At 43.7% G+C, this 15638-nt stretch overlaps 1 protein-coding gene across 1 annotated transcript in view; it reads left to right on the forward strand.

Annotated features, from left to right (window-relative positions):
• The window catches only part of si:ch211-113g11.6 (uncharacterized protein LOC559008 homolog), a 29099-nt gene that overhangs the window by 916 nt on the left and 12545 nt on the right, over positions 1-15638 (forward strand). The window contains exons 2-7 of the mRNA XM_061082037.1: positions 5314-5453; positions 7749-7811; positions 11848-11943; positions 12258-12363; positions 15032-15139; positions 15494-15633. Of these exons, the coding sequence (XP_060938020.1) occupies positions 5314-5453; positions 7749-7811; positions 11848-11943; positions 12258-12363; positions 15032-15139; positions 15494-15633 (653 nt within the window). The remainder of the gene's footprint in view (positions 1-5313; positions 5454-7748; positions 7812-11847; positions 11944-12257; positions 12364-15031; positions 15140-15493; positions 15634-15638) is intronic.

Here is a 15638-nt window from a genome sequence, read left to right on the forward strand (position 1 = left end):
ATATACAGGCGGAGGGGAGAGGATGAGAGGATGAGAGGATGAGAGGATGAGAGGAAGGAAGGGGGGGGGCATGAATGGAAAATTCCAAGGCTCCTGGTTATCTATTCCACTCACGCGTTTTTACACCTCACACAGTCTCTAATGTATTCAGCAATCAATAATGTGCGTGTGCGTGTGTGTGTGCGTGTGTGTGTGTCAACCTCTCCGCTCCTGTATCCCTCCCCCTCCCCCTCCCCCTCCCCCTCCCCCCGGATGAACACAGTACAAGATGACGGCCGGTACGTGCGTGTCATATCAATCAAAGGGGCTGATACACAATTCCACGGTTATGGCTATAGTACATGCCTGTTAGGACAAACACACACACACACACAACACACACACACATACACACACGTTACTAATCTCCTAATCTTACCCTTTACCCTTAATTTAACATAAATCTTAAAACCTAATCTTAAAACCTGTACTCACGTAATGGGTACCAGATTTTAAGTCTCAATAACATGAGTAATACCTGGACTACACACACACACACACACACACACACACACACACACACACACACACACACACTCACACACACACATACACACACGTTACTAATCTCCTAATCTTACCCTTTACCCTTAATTTAACATAAATCTTAAAACCTAATCTTAAAACCTGTACTCACGTAATGGGTACCAGATTTTAAGTCCCAATAACATGAGTAATACCTGGACTACACACACACACACACACACACACACACACACACACACACACACACACACACACACACACACACACACACACACACACACACACACACACACACACACATACACACCTCCATGACTTGTATTGAAGTCATGGAGACCTACTCTAACCTTAACCATTAACTTAACCTTAAAAGATTCAGCCTAAAATGTATTGGTGTACCTTATGGGTTCTGTGGTCCCCACAACATGAGTACTACACACAGACACACACACAGACACACACACACACACACACACACACACACACACACAACAACGCACACACGCACAGACACACACAATGAAGCCTTGAGGAGCTGAGTCTTTTCAGCACCACGGACAGCGCCCGGCTCCTCACTTGGTTAAAGGGACAGTTCACCAACAAAGCTTCAGACGTAATAAAACAACAGATAAAACACAACATGTCTCCATTCTGCTCCTGTGGTGTCGTCCCAGTGTCTGTGAGCTCCGACGTTCATATTCAACTGGAAACGAGGTCATTTACATTGTGTGTTTAGCCTTAAAGTCCTCAACAGGAAGTGGCGATGCTAGCAGACGGAGCCAAACGTAGACATGAGCTCTGCTGAGGGACGTTCTAGTTGCATTAAGTAAACGTGAGTAAAGAAAAGGAGAAAAATCTCTTGTGAGTTTTTTACTTTCTAAGGGACGCCATTAGGGTTTTGGATTTGTAGGATTCGGTGATGAATGCGGAGGGAGGAAATGAAAGTGTGTGTTTAGTTTCCGTTACTTTTACAGTGACTCAGACATCAAAAGGCAGAGAAAGGCAAAGTGAGACTGTCGGAAAAAATCAGAGACAAAAAGACAGAAATGTGAGGGACATGGAAACAGCTGCAACAAACGAGATAATGAGAACAGAAGCCAGGGACACAACAGCAAACCTTCAGGCTAGTTTCACATCTGCAGCTGCGTCCAAAACATCAGAAGTTCAGCCTTCGTCTGTGTGTCCTCTCTCTGCTGCCTCCTCATCAAACCTTAGACCACAGACGTGTCGACCGAGGTAACCAGTTCTTCAACTTTGTAATCTTGGTGTTTGAACAACTCACAAAACCTCCTGAGATCGTACGTGACTTCAGAACATAAACCAATGTTCAGGTGGACGTCAGCTCCACAGCTTCATCCCCCTGGTGCAGGAAACCAGAGTTTTTTAGCCGAACACGTCTCCCAGTTGGTGACACTTCCTGTTCAGCTCGCTCTCATTGGCTCCTGTTGGTTTCTGCTCACTCGCCCAATCGCTGTTACTCTCATAGAACACAAGTCTCCCTGAATTTGAATCTTAATTAACAAAGTGTTTTTGATATTGACAATTCAATTTGATTGAGGCTCCAGGTCAGCCAGTGACATTCAGATTATGTGTGTGAACCCGTCACACCACAGGATCCTTAGGCCAGATAATCGATCAGAAACACTTGTGTGATCGTTGGGATGAATCGATCAGACTCCGGTGATCCTCCCGTGTGCAGCAGCGGTCGGTCTGAGGCCTGAACACATCAATACAAAACGGTTCCATGAGTCTGAGGAAGTTCTCTTGTCATGTCGGGAGCGGAGAACCTCAGGGTCGATCTAAAACAACAACTTAACACTGAATGAACTCTCGTTACTTAAACAGCAGCTGACAAATTACTTGCTGCTGCCAAAAGAAAAAGAAACTGCTTGTTTCCCAAAGCAGTTTTTTCACCGTCCAGAATTCTTTACTAATCTACAACTGAAAACTGTTATAATTACATCTGTGCTTTACTTTTCTCTAATGAGCACATTTTGTGGAATTAGGACCTAGTTTTTTCACGCTCGGTCGGTGGAAGTGTCGGAGGATTCCACGCTCCTCTGAGGGTGGAGGACCTCTCCGACTTTAATGAAGTCTTATTCTCTTCTTTTGTGAAAACAAGCTGGAAAACAAGGCCGTTTTCCTTGGTTACTGAAAAGCTGACCTTTTGAAAATTCAAGGCGTTCGCCCAGAATCAATGATTAAGTGTCTTAGTGTAAAAACAAAGGCTCGGACACAGAGAGAAAAGACATTTCACAACAAGTCTGTAAATTCTGTTCCACTGGAGATTTTCAAATCGTCTGACCAGACTCTGAGTCTCTGGGACATGACGTGGGATGAGGTTTACCTTTGGACGCATTTATTGATTCTTCCAGTCAATGAAACTTGTGTGTCACATTTTCTGTGACTCATCTAAACACATTCTGTGTTAGCATTATGAATGTGTCATCCTCAAATCAATAGAACCCTGGAAAGATTTACAAAGGAAATATAGAAAATCTTCATGCCGAGGATTCCAGTTCCCAGTGGGTGTGGGACTCCGTCAGGTCACCAGTTCTGTTGGTGATTTTCATGGACAGGTTTTCAAGACGCAGCTGTATTGAGGAGCGTGTTTGACTTGAGATGATTTGGTCCTTTCTGCTTCATGAGGCCGTGAGGAAGTGAAGACGTTTCTCTGGGTCTGGTTCTCGAGTGAAGGGAAGATGGATCATGAAAAGCCACAACATTTGATCGAATACCTCCAAAGGCGCTCAGGAGCCGATTTTATCCTGGCTGCATTTACATCTGTATTTTATCAGATTGTAATCCAATGACCCCAGAATGTATTTTAATGGACATGTTATTATGGTTTTTGATTTGTCACAATACTCAAGTTCTCCAACCTCCTGTGGATTTAAGCCAGGCACGATTTTCTGTTCAGCTTTTGTTCCTGACTTCCTTTGAGCGCCTATCAGGAGACGAACCTTTTCTCTGTCACTGAATCAACAGCAGCTTCCTCAAGCTCTGAAGATCTGCCAAAGCAAATATTCATATCAGTGTCTCCGTGGGCTCTGCAGCTCCAGACGACTCCTCTTCGTCCTCTTCACGGAGCAAAGTGAAGATACTCTGCATGAAGTCGTACCTCAGACATCAGCCACAAAGCTTTCCCTTGTGCTGCCCCTGATATATGAGAAGTAAAAAGCCTCATCAATTAGATTCAAGCCAATATCAGCGGCCCCTGTTTCCATAGAAACTTAGTTGGTTGGGTAGCAACCTGAACCAGTGCTCATCGCTCCATCCCAGCCTGCTGTCAGACTGGATTCCCTTTTTATATCAGGTATGAGGAGATTAGTCATTATTAGTTTATTTCTAATGAAACATCAAGTGAAAACATCATTCATTTTGAGATAATTCTTTATCATATACTCATGAAGTGTCTGTGGAAAATCCTTTTAAACATTATTATCATCCGTTGCCAGAATAACAAGGAGGTGGTTTGATTAAAAAATTCATTTGTCTATTTTGACTGTTTCTATCCGTTTTATTTTTGTGTTACTCGTTTTTTGATGCTCATGTGGCCGAGGTTCTTTTTAGTCATCTGCCCTTTTAATTTTTAAAATCTGGCCTTTTCAATATCTCTGCATAATAATCCTGGTTTCTATATAAAAGGTAAAACTTCATAATTATGGTAAGCGTCAGTATTTGTGTTACAAGGTCAGAGTAGAGGAAGATGGAAGATTTTATATCCACATAAAAAACCATACGAAATCTTCAGTTGTTCCCTAAAGCCATTATCTGTGTGAGAACAGAAGCAGAGCAAAGAGGGAGATATTTAAAAAGTGCCATATCAATAAAGTTTATTATGATGAGTACTACTCAAAAATACTTGTCTCAAATGGAAGTTAATTCCAATAAACGTCTCTGGAGGACAAACCAACCAAATGAAAGAAAAGAAAACTGCCTTATTAAAAAGCCTGAAGCTTATAAATACTTAACATTCATCTTTTAAAGATTGTGTCTTCAAGTTCACGTTGTGACATTTCATTCTATTTGTGAGTCCTAGCACAGTTGCAGTGTAGGAACGTGTGAGTCTGACTGGACGGCTGAGTCAGTCGTCTGGAGGCATCTGTGATGGGATTCACCATCACGTGATCCCAGTGACATTCAGAGATATTTACGTTTTCATCAGACTCCCTTTCCTTCGACCACTCGAGCCAGATCCTAGATCCTAGAGTCACAGTTGTTGTGTAGGTTTGATCTAAGACAACAAAGAACGAGGCTCTTTCCCCATCAGGGCCCCTAGACTCTTGATTCGAAGTGGATCCTCTTCTTGAATCACTTTGACCTCCATGCTTTGACCTTCGGTTAATGTGTCGCCACTTCTACTACTATATGCTTGCAGCAGAACTGCTTCACATATAGTATTAAAAAATGTTTAACCTCATCGATGCTGCTAAAAACTTTAATCCTGATGATGTTTTCTTACACTTGACATCTATTGCACTTCTGTCCGTCCTGGGAGACGGATCCTCACATGTGTCTCTCTGAGGTTTCTACATATTTTTACCTGTTAAAAAGGTTTTTAGTAGTTTTTCCTGACTCTTGTTGAGGGTTAAGGACAGAGGATGTCTCAACATGTTAAAGCCCTATGAGACGAATTGTGATTTGTGAATGTGGGCTATACAAATAAAACTTGATTGATTGATTGATTGACTTCATGAGTACGAGCACCCTCCTGGTTTTAAAATGAAAAATCTGTGAACTCAAGCTTTTGATTGTTCCTCTAATATCTTTACTTCTCACCCACAGAGCCTTCCAGGTTCCACTTCAACAAACCGGAGAACTACATCAGCATGTACCATCCGGAGGGAAGTGACACGCTGTACGTGGGCGGCCGGGCGATGATCTACGTGCTGTCGTTCAGTGACAGAGGCGTCCGCGACCTGCAGGTACGCTCGACTTTTAACAGACCACGAAGACTGTGAGCTTCAGTGGGAGGTTTTTAAAAAGGGACTGATTCTCAGACTGTCTTTTTTAGAAATAGAGAATCCACTCTGCTGCTGCTGCTGCTGCCGTGTCGAGAGAAGCCACCAAGCACAGAGTAAACGCTGCCAAGTTCTCAAGTCGGCTCACTTCAGAAACCACTTTGGCAGCTAATCAATGTTTGGAAAGGCTGAAGAATTATGCTGCTTGGTAAAATGGGCGGCAGTGAGCAGAAGGTTGAAGACTCCAACCAGAATTAAAGACCCGTCACAGGGTCAACAACTCGTCTGGTTTCATGTCTGTTGACTGATTGACCCCCCCCCCCCCCCCCCCCCCCCACTGTCCTGCAGCAGCTGTTAAGATGGACAAGTTGCAGCTTGGTCAGTTGCTTTGATTCATATTTGATTGAAAGCAGCAGCCTGGCAGCCGGGTGGAGTGACTCAAAGTACCTGCGTGGTTCTGCAGAGCTTCGTCCATTTACTCCGGTTTACAATCATAATATTGGCAAAGAATTCCATCCCTAAACTAATTCTCTAAAATACAGAGAAAGTGGTCGATGAAATCTGTTTCTTTGTGGTAAATATCAACCACTTTCCTCTGAGATCTTGTGTTTGTGCAGTCATTTCTTTTGTAGATTAGAGATTTGTATATTTCTTTCAAATGGTTCAGATGCAGTGCTGGTTCTTTGAATTAACAGAATCCAGTTGAGGTGGTTTAGGCTTCTGATTTGGTTCCTCCCACATCTGGAACAACCCAATTGGGAGGTAGACTCCAATCAGGCGGAGGTGGGGAATGTGTAGAACACCTGAGATGCAAGGAAATGGATGGAGAGATGTTTTTTCTTCTAGAATGTTGAGAATAATTTAAATAGTCTACCTGTGTGGGTCTTATGTACAATGAGATGTTATGTGCTTTGTTCTTAAATCTAAGATAACTCTCTACTCAAGAAAGTTGAACTGAACTTTAAAATAAAGCCTTCCTCTGCTGCCGGGCGGGTTAACAACAAACATGCTCCCCCACCCCCCTGCTGTGAGGGCGAAGCCATGAATCAGAGGACGTGGAGCGATGAGCCGACCGACCCGCTGCTGACCCTCGGTGCAGCTGAGATCCAGTGCGGAGGCCGGGTCATGAATACATTAATGAAGCTGCAGCTCTTCCTCTGTGAGGAGAGAAAACCTTCACTGAGCTAATGATGTCACCTCCGGCTCCGGGTTCCACCGCGTGTGGTCCACAGTGTCGGCTCCGACTCACCTGACGGAGTAAAGACACAGTGAACCTGCTGTTTCATTCAAATTACAGCTTGACGCCTCGTGATTTGAAATGATTGCAGCTTTGGTTTTCTTGGACGACGACAGATGGAAAAACAGTGACGGGTGATGTGTTTGGCATTGAGAGTGTTTTACTGTTTAGTGGTTTGTTTGTGACGTCTTGTCAGGTTGTTATTACAACTGTCGACATTCAACAGTTGCAGAGGGAGGTATTTATTATTCAAGCAGTAACTTCGCTCTTAAGATTTGGCTGAAATGTGTCTCGTTGGAAAGCTGAGTTATTTATGTTAGGACTCCAGCAGCAGCACCTTTGATTAGTGGGTGTTTTCTGTTATATTAAAATGTCGTGACGTAGAGACGTTTCAAACAGTCGAGTCTTGTTTGCAATCTGAGAGTCGAGGATCTGAAAGTAGCAGAACATCCTTTATTAGAAGTGGCAGCTTCGTAAATCCATCTTTATGCTTTCAAACCTTCACCAGAGTCAGAATATGATGGATGTTTATGACGATGTGATAACAGTGGATTTATACTTTCAATCACAAGGTGAGTGTGTGTGGGAAACGCAGCTCAGGGCCGAATGAAGTGGAAAACTTCTGCTGTGAGGAAAACACAAATGATGACCTTGTAAAATGTTTTTCTGCCTGGTTGTACAGACGCTGGGCTGCATTAGATACCTGTGATGGTTCTCACTGCTCAGGAGGCTTGAGAAATGTTGGGTTTAAACAATGAGGAACAGACATCAGCATATAAGACGATGGAAACTGACCTTTCAGAGCAGTTTGGTGTTTAAATATGTGTGTGTTACACTGCTGGATGCACATTTTAAATATTTAGAAAAGGCCGATGTTTAGAGGTTTGTAGAAATGAATATCAGCGAGTGGTGTTGGCTCAGAGGACGGATGGTTCTCTGTGTTTCAGCACGGTCACTGTTTTCATGCTGATACCGAACTGTGTGAGAGAACTTGGCACTAAACCGTTTTTTTCCTCCCACAGATCCCAGCGGCATCCGACCAGACTGCGATCGACACCTGCAAGGCAAAGGCTGCACCACTCGAGGTAGAAGCACATCTTCACTGTCAGCACCTCCATCAGCGGTGCACGGCATTAACCTCCTCCTCCTCGTCCTCCTCCTCCTCATCATCATCATCATCCTGTCCCTCATCAGCATCATCATCATTATCATCTTCAGTAAATCCAACGAAGCTGCAAATTGCAGAGACTCATAGATGTCAGTCCTCTATATGCCTGAGTTTCCGATGGTCCGATACCATTTTCCCTCCTGATCCCGCCTCCTGGACCTTCTCTGAATATCCAGGGAATGGACACGGAGACAGTGACTCATCATAAGTACCTGAACTGATCATTCACTCTATAAGAAGAGTCAGAGCTGACTTCATGTGCTGAGGAGACTGCAGGGGGCGCTCCTGAAGATGGATTAGGAGTCTCAGCTCGGTTCTGGATCCCCCCATGACCCAGTGGAGGTGGTGGGATGGAGGAGGAGAACCAGTACCACACCCGGTTCTTCCTGGACACGTGTCTCATACTTCCACTAAACTTAGTTGGAATCGGGGCTGGAAACACAACTTCCTTAGCGGAGGTAACAAATAAACACATACGAAATGCTAATTGATGCAGATGAGATCAAATTACACAGGAGACGGACTTATCTCCAAAACAAACATCGTACATTATCCAGACGAGTGAGCTGTGGATAATTTCAATGAATAATCCCACGAGGTTCCACAGAGAGGATTTAACAAGCGAGTGTTTAAACCGTCAGAAGAAAAGCAGCTTGATACTAATTTAAAGAATTCATATGAAAGGAAGTGTTGGGCCTCTGCAAGATAATCTGATGTCTAGGAATTTAAAAAGCTGCACTTTGAATTCCCCAAAACCATTATTAGTAATTTTTACACTGATGAATAATTTTCTCATCAACTTTGATGGAGTTGTATAATGACAAGAAATTAACTGCATCACTGAAACTGATTCTCCATTTATACTCAGGGTCAAATTTTGATTTGATTTTAATAGCAAAAGAAAGATAAATAACTTTTTATTTTCTACAGCCTTGAACCAACAAAATCAGAATCTCTGTGTGTTTAAATCAGGATTTAAGTAATGTTTAAGTTTTTGGAATCTAACCTTATTGAAATGTAGCTAAGAATTGTGTTCATGAAATCAGGTTTTGCTGTTTAATTCAAAGTTAGCGTTCTGAGCTAATTCATGCTACCAATGCTAAAAACAGACACAAAAACATTTTCGCAGACACGAGATAAAGAACTGAAATGAAGTCGCTCTCTTGGTCTCTTCCTGGGTTCGGGTCTGCAGCTGCATGTGCCGGGGGGGCATTGACCCACGGTGAGCAAAGCAGGCCATCAACCCCCGAGACTTTCTGATTCCATGAGTCAACAGCAACAACAATTTTGTGAGAACCCTCTTAAATTCTCCATCGTTTTGGTTCCATGCCCCTCCAGCTACGTTAAGCCAGAGTCCCTTTTAACGCCCTCAGACATCGTCCTCTTTGATTTGACTTTGATCAGTTGTGTTCACTGCAGACATCAGACATGTAGAAATTCACCCAGCAGTGAATACGCAGGATTCATCTTCTGGATCCTGGGTTCTCAATCAGGGTGCAACGTTTTAAGGGCCCATTTTCTGAAGTGTTTTCAATGTCACTTTATGACTCATTTTTAATTCAGTAGCGTAATTTGGTCGATGTCTCTTAATTGCTTGATAGCCTGCTTCTGCATGACCCTGGTCTTTTGAACATTGATGCATGAATTCATTATTTCCTTGAATCTTAAATTCTCCTTTAGAATTGGTAAATGGATGGATTTGTATTTATATAGCGCTTTTCTAGTCTGATGATGACCACTCAAAGCGCTTTACAGTACAGTTTCACATTCACCCATTCATACACACATTCATACAGTGCATCTATTCGCAGCACTTAGTTATTCTATAATTATATATAATTGGCTTGTGTGTTTTAAGAGAAGAATGATATGAGAGCTTTAAAAAGAAAAAGAGAGATGACTGCTCATGTCGGTGGGAATCCTGTTCTCTGAGTTGGACCACCACCTCAGCGTGGTCAGCCGTGTCGGAGCTGAAACCCACCAGAGTCGTGTGCATGTGTGTCACTGTGGTTGTGAAACAGCGTAGACGGCAGATTCTTCTCTGCACAAACGGCGCTGAAGGTTCCAGAGAGTCTGGCAGCGGCAGATGGTGCAAAATGAAAACCAAGCAGTAAATCTCCCCCCAGTAAAGCAAATGCTGCTTGGAAGGAGAATGAAGGACGTGAGGCTTCGTCCTTCAGGGAGAGACAGACACAGAATGTGAGCTGGAGACAGGAGGTTAACCGGAGGAAGCAGAGAACACCTGAGCCGACACGCTGATGGTATTTCCAACTATCCCCAAGGCTCAGTGTTGGGTAACTGTCTGTTCTCCTCAGCTCGAGTTCATCCAGAGCACGCAAAGGTTTTTTAAAGCTGAACCGACAAGAAGATACACAAACAGCAAATGCAAAAAGGTAAATCTGACTTTAAATAGTCCTCGTCCTTAAGGCCATCAGGCTTTAAGGCTGAGGTCTGATTTGACAGTTGAGCCTCTTTGCAGTTACATTCCTCAGGAGCAGAGCAGCACACAGCCAATGTGAGCAGTTGCATAATGTCTCAAGAGATTAAAATATAAATATATATATGTCAGCTGTTGCTTAACGGCTCAGGAAGAATTTTGATACCGGAGGATTCTGCAAAGTAATGAGACCTCGATGTGAACACATTTAAAAATCTTGCTTTTGATAACATGGTGGTCAGGGTTATAGTGTGGTTGGTGTTAGGTGAATAAAACAATGGTTGAAATGGTGAGTACAGTTATTAAAATAGAGAACTGCAGGGATATGAATGTGGTACAACGTCCTGTCTGAACATAGGATACTGAAGCTGTACACTAACTAGATAGTCCTTCAGTGGACTTTGCCTATTTTTTGGTGAACTGCACACAGCCTGACCCACTCTGTCAACATGAGCGACTCAGGTTGGACACGTGGGTGCAAGAGGGGTCCGCCCAGTGGATCCTGCTTGGAAATGGAAGGACACATTCGAAGAAGCCTGTGGCACAGTCTAATCTTCACATGCAGCCCCTGAACGATTGAGACTCAGCTATAGATGTAATTCTTATTGATTCTGTGTCTGTAATTTATTCTGCGCTGTACCTCAGAACCCCGAGAGCTTCTGGATAGAACACGTCTGTCTGAAACCTCAATTTAACCCGAATTCTTCTCATCGAGCCCCGGACGCAGCCTGGACAGCTTTCGCGAAAACAAACGTCCAACACTGAAATCTCAAAAATATACGAAGAAAGAACATTCAAACTTGCATGAACAGAATAAAATAAATAGGACTCTCCTGCCCACCTTCCCTCCTACACGTCCACCTACACACTTACACAAGCTGTGGTGCAGCTTTTTTGATTTAGTGATTTGTTCGGCTTTCGTTTTCCATCGAGATCCGTGATTTGATTGTTTTTCCTTGCAGCAATTTGTGTGCTCGTGTTAAAGCTGCACTTTCAACACGAGCTCGGCCGCTACCTGCACCCAGGATTTACCCTTAAGGTTGCACTTAGTATTCATTTTCATGCTCTGCTCAGTGATGTCCTGGGGAAAGCAGTCTGGGCTCAATGAGTAACGGATGTATATGAAGTATTACAGTGTTAAACCTGCTCTGTGCCGTCTCCCATCACCTTCCACTGCATTCTCTCCAAACCTCTCTGAACAATCCTGCTTTTCATCTCGCTTTGTTTTCTCTATCCCTCTGTTCCACCTTGGTTTTCTCAATCCCTGGGTCTTGGCTTTGTCTCGTCTTTCCCTTTGTGCAGTCTCGTCCTCTCTAATCGCTCCTCCACACACCCTCCATCCCACCCCCCCACCCCCCGCCTTATTTGCCTCTCTGTCTCTCTGCATCTTTTTAATCCCTCTCCCAATCTGTGTGGATGTTCCCTGCAAACCCTCCCCGTCCTGTTTCCACTTCATTTTCTGCCTTTGTCCCTTTTTTTGCCTTTGTCTCACTCTCGTCTCTTTTCCCTCTCGCAGCTGGAGTGTGATAACTTCATCACAGTCATTCAGAAAGTAAACGACACATTCATCGCCTGTGGAACCAACGCCGGGAGCCCGAGGTGCTGGATGCTGGTGAGAGATTCTTCAGATCAGCTCCTTGAAACGCTGCCTCGTGTTGGACCCAAAACATTCCGCTCCGATGGCGTGCTGCTGCGGCGGCTGCTTCACCTCAAGCCTGAGCAATCTGCAGATTAATTGCTCTTTGTGTTTATTTATTTATTTGCCAACTGGTGGTTAGATGAAGTCTATGAAGTTGTTTTTCACTCAGTAATGAAGCTGGGCCCCCCTGGTGATGAGTTGAAATTAGAATAACACCTTGTAATATGTGTTGTGCATAAAGACTCTTGTAATAAACAGGATTTAAAACGTCTCTCTTCTCTCTGCAGGTGAACGACTCGGTGCTGACGGACGTTCAGGGCAACGGGCAGATCGCCTCGGCCTCTGACATCTCGCCGCCGTACCCGTCCCAGAAGTCCATCAGCCTGCCTGCAGGTGACACACACACCAAGTGCATGGCCGTCATTATCTGAGAGAAATAGAAATACAATTAGAATCTACACATTCTTCATGGTTTAAGGGTTAGGGTTAGGGTTAGGGTCAGTGAAGGAAAATACCTTTTTAATCCAGAACAAGCAACTGGAGACGTCGTGTCCTCGAGACCCTCGGTGTTGAAACATCGCACAAAACATTAAGTCAGTGACATGGCTGCAGTATTGACATCGGGACAGACCAACAAAAAGCAGCATCCGACAGCCCAGCCAGGATTTTCATGTCGGACAACAAAACCACCTTCACAACTCTGAATATTACCTTTGCTCATTTGTGTGAGGAGCAGCCGAGCGAAAGTCGTGAGCCTCGAGTTCCCAGGAGCCGTCTGCTCTGATCACTCTCTATTCATAACTTGCAAATGAGTCGATGGTGTTATCTAAAGTACTTCAGCCCAGTAAAGAGCCAGTCCTCCACATGATAGATGTTTCAGCAGATTTTAATGAATCAGTATGTGTTCTACCTTCAACGAGACCTCAAACATCACCTCTTCTCTCTCATGTCTCTTTTTTTTATATGAGTGATTGTTAAGGTTGTAGGAAAAGTTGTATTTGTATTTTTTAAAGAATGAAATCATTGCTGAGTTACATTAATGTCTCATTTTGAAAGAATTTTACAGTCTCATTTAAATGTAAGTCCCTGGGGATTTTAATCCTGACACCTTTTGATATGGGGAAAGGAAAGACCCCCCCCACAAACCCCAGAAGCAGAGGAACCATCAGAAACAGATCCAACAGATCCAGTTACACTGACTTTATTCTCGTGCTTTTGCAGACCATACATGTGATTTGTCAAGTGCAACATCACCAGGGATTCACACCAACCACGGTGCCAAACACGCAAAGTCCACCATCTGCCACGAACATGAGAAACACACAGGGAAACATTACTAAAGTATCTGTGATGCAACTGACGGCACAAACACAAAGAAGTCAGGGAGAAGTTCACAGACTTTTCAATGCAAAAGGGAAAAGAGACGATAAAAAATAAACAAGGTCCTTTAAAAAGAACACAACACAACTTTAACTGATCTACAGTTCAACTTGCTGGAGCTGATTCTGTTGTTGCACAGAGTCGTTTTAAAGTCCCGGTGGTTTTGAATCCGACAAGCGATTCTTTAAAATAAGAGCATGCATCATGTATATGCCCTGCAGGTTCTGTTTCCTCCCTGCAGGACCGGAGGTGCATGGGAACTCTACGTCTCAGACAACTCAATATCTGGCCACAGTTCAACATCCACAAGTCACTGACTGTCTGAGAAGTCTGCTTCTTTCTATAGGTTTTGTCCACGTGGAATAACTTTAATAATATCAAGCAAACCTGATCAGTATATTTTGACACGTGAAGGTGATAATTTGAACCATCTATGTTGAATAAACCTCCTTATCGAGCTCCTTATTAGATTAGATTAGATTTCTTTATTTATCCACACAACGGGGAAATTCACTTGTTACAGCAAAAAAGAGAAAAACAGAATTTAAATAACAGTGCCGAAGCAACAATAAAAAAGAAAGATCAAAATATATACACTACTAAACTACACATAATGAGAGTAAAAATATACAGAAAACAAAAACAAAAAACAACCTGCAAAACAGACACTGTGCAAAAGCAGGTACTGGGGAGAAAGTGGAGTGATGTAAGTGTTATTGTAATGAAAACAAAAGTATTATAAGTAATATTGCAACAGTAGTGACCATGATACAGAAAAAATAATTAAAAGTAAGTGACCATAATATAAATAATACTACAAGATAGTATAAAGGAAAATATAAATATTGCAATGTAACCATTATAAGTGACCATGATATAAATATAGATGTAAAGTGTTGAATATTATTGTGCATAGTAGTGATCTGAGTAAAAAAATAAAAAATAAATGATCTGTTTGGGGTTAGATCCACGAGGTGACACCTTTGTTCCTCCTCTAATTGGATGGAACTTCTAATTGAGTGATTATTGAGCAGCACTATGACCTCATCAGCTAAACAAAGATGTTCCAAATCAAACAACCTCTCAGTGGTCACAGTGCCCGACGACAAGGGGCGGACGGAGTTTGTTGAGGCTCCTAACGCAGATGGACTGTTTGTAGAGACGCTCAGAACTAAAGGAGAGAGGTTAGCTGGCGCTGCAGGATGCTTTTACGAGACGGGGATCGATTCCCGAGGCAACGAGCCGCCCGCTCCCCCTTCGAATTGAGCAGCATTCTAATAACAATCAGTGCTAATTGAGATGGTGCTGCCGCGGTTTGAAACGGCTCCTGTCGGAGAACGAGCTCCAGCAGCTCAGTGAGAACTCGGTGATTGGTGGCTGCTCATCGATGCAGGCAGCGATTCAGCCTTGATGTCTTCTTTGCTCTCGCCCTCCTTTTTCTTCCGCTGCTTCTTTATTCAGTCTGCTGCCTCCCGGGCCACGGGCAGAATCCCTCTGTCCGTCTGTGTGTGTAATGTTCTCCCCGTGTCCTCCTCTCCTCCGTCTTCAGTCAGCTCTGCTCTGTGTCGTCCCAATCTCTGCTCCTCTCCCTCTGGAACCCTTGTTCCCATCCATCACGCTCACTGTCTGCCTTTCTCTTTCTCTGCCCACTGTTCACCCTCCCCCTCTCCTCTCCTCTCAGATGGGAGTCTGTATTCGGCGATGTCGTCGGTGGGAGGTCACGCCGGCTCAATCCGCCGAACGTTTGGCCCCCAGAAGCTGCTGAAGACCGAGAACATTTGGCTGCTGAGTGAGTAGGAGGACGGGAGTCACGCGGAGAGCGTTGCAGGTTTAGACTCATGAATATGGAGATGGTGGGTGATACTCACAGTAAATCACCATCACAGCGAGCGGAGCGTTCACCGCCATGGTTTAGATCAATTTATTTACAGCCTGTAAAATGTAAATCAGAAATTTGATCAGCCATTTTCTTTTTTCTTGATGTTTTCTCATAAAATCCTATTTATATTCAGTTTAATATTCACAGTGCTTCTTAAAATGAAACTGTACATGAAGTACGATCACTGAATACGATTGTACCAGAAGATGAAATGAAAAAACAAGGACGGTATCTCACCGGATCTGTTTGAATCTCATCGCACAGATCCTCAGTTTGCTGGTGCCGCCATTATTCCGTCTGCGCTGAAGGACAAAGAGGAGCTCTACTTCTTCTTCAGCGAGTTCAACAAGACGGCCCGAGTGGACGAGGAGCCGTACCGAGCTCGCATCGGGCGACTCTGCACGGTAAA

The sequence above is a fragment of the Limanda limanda genome, chromosome 11 (assembly GCF_963576545.1).
Source record: "Limanda limanda chromosome 11, fLimLim1.1, whole genome shotgun sequence".
NCBI lineage: Eukaryota > Metazoa > Chordata > Actinopteri > Pleuronectiformes > Pleuronectidae > Limanda > Limanda limanda.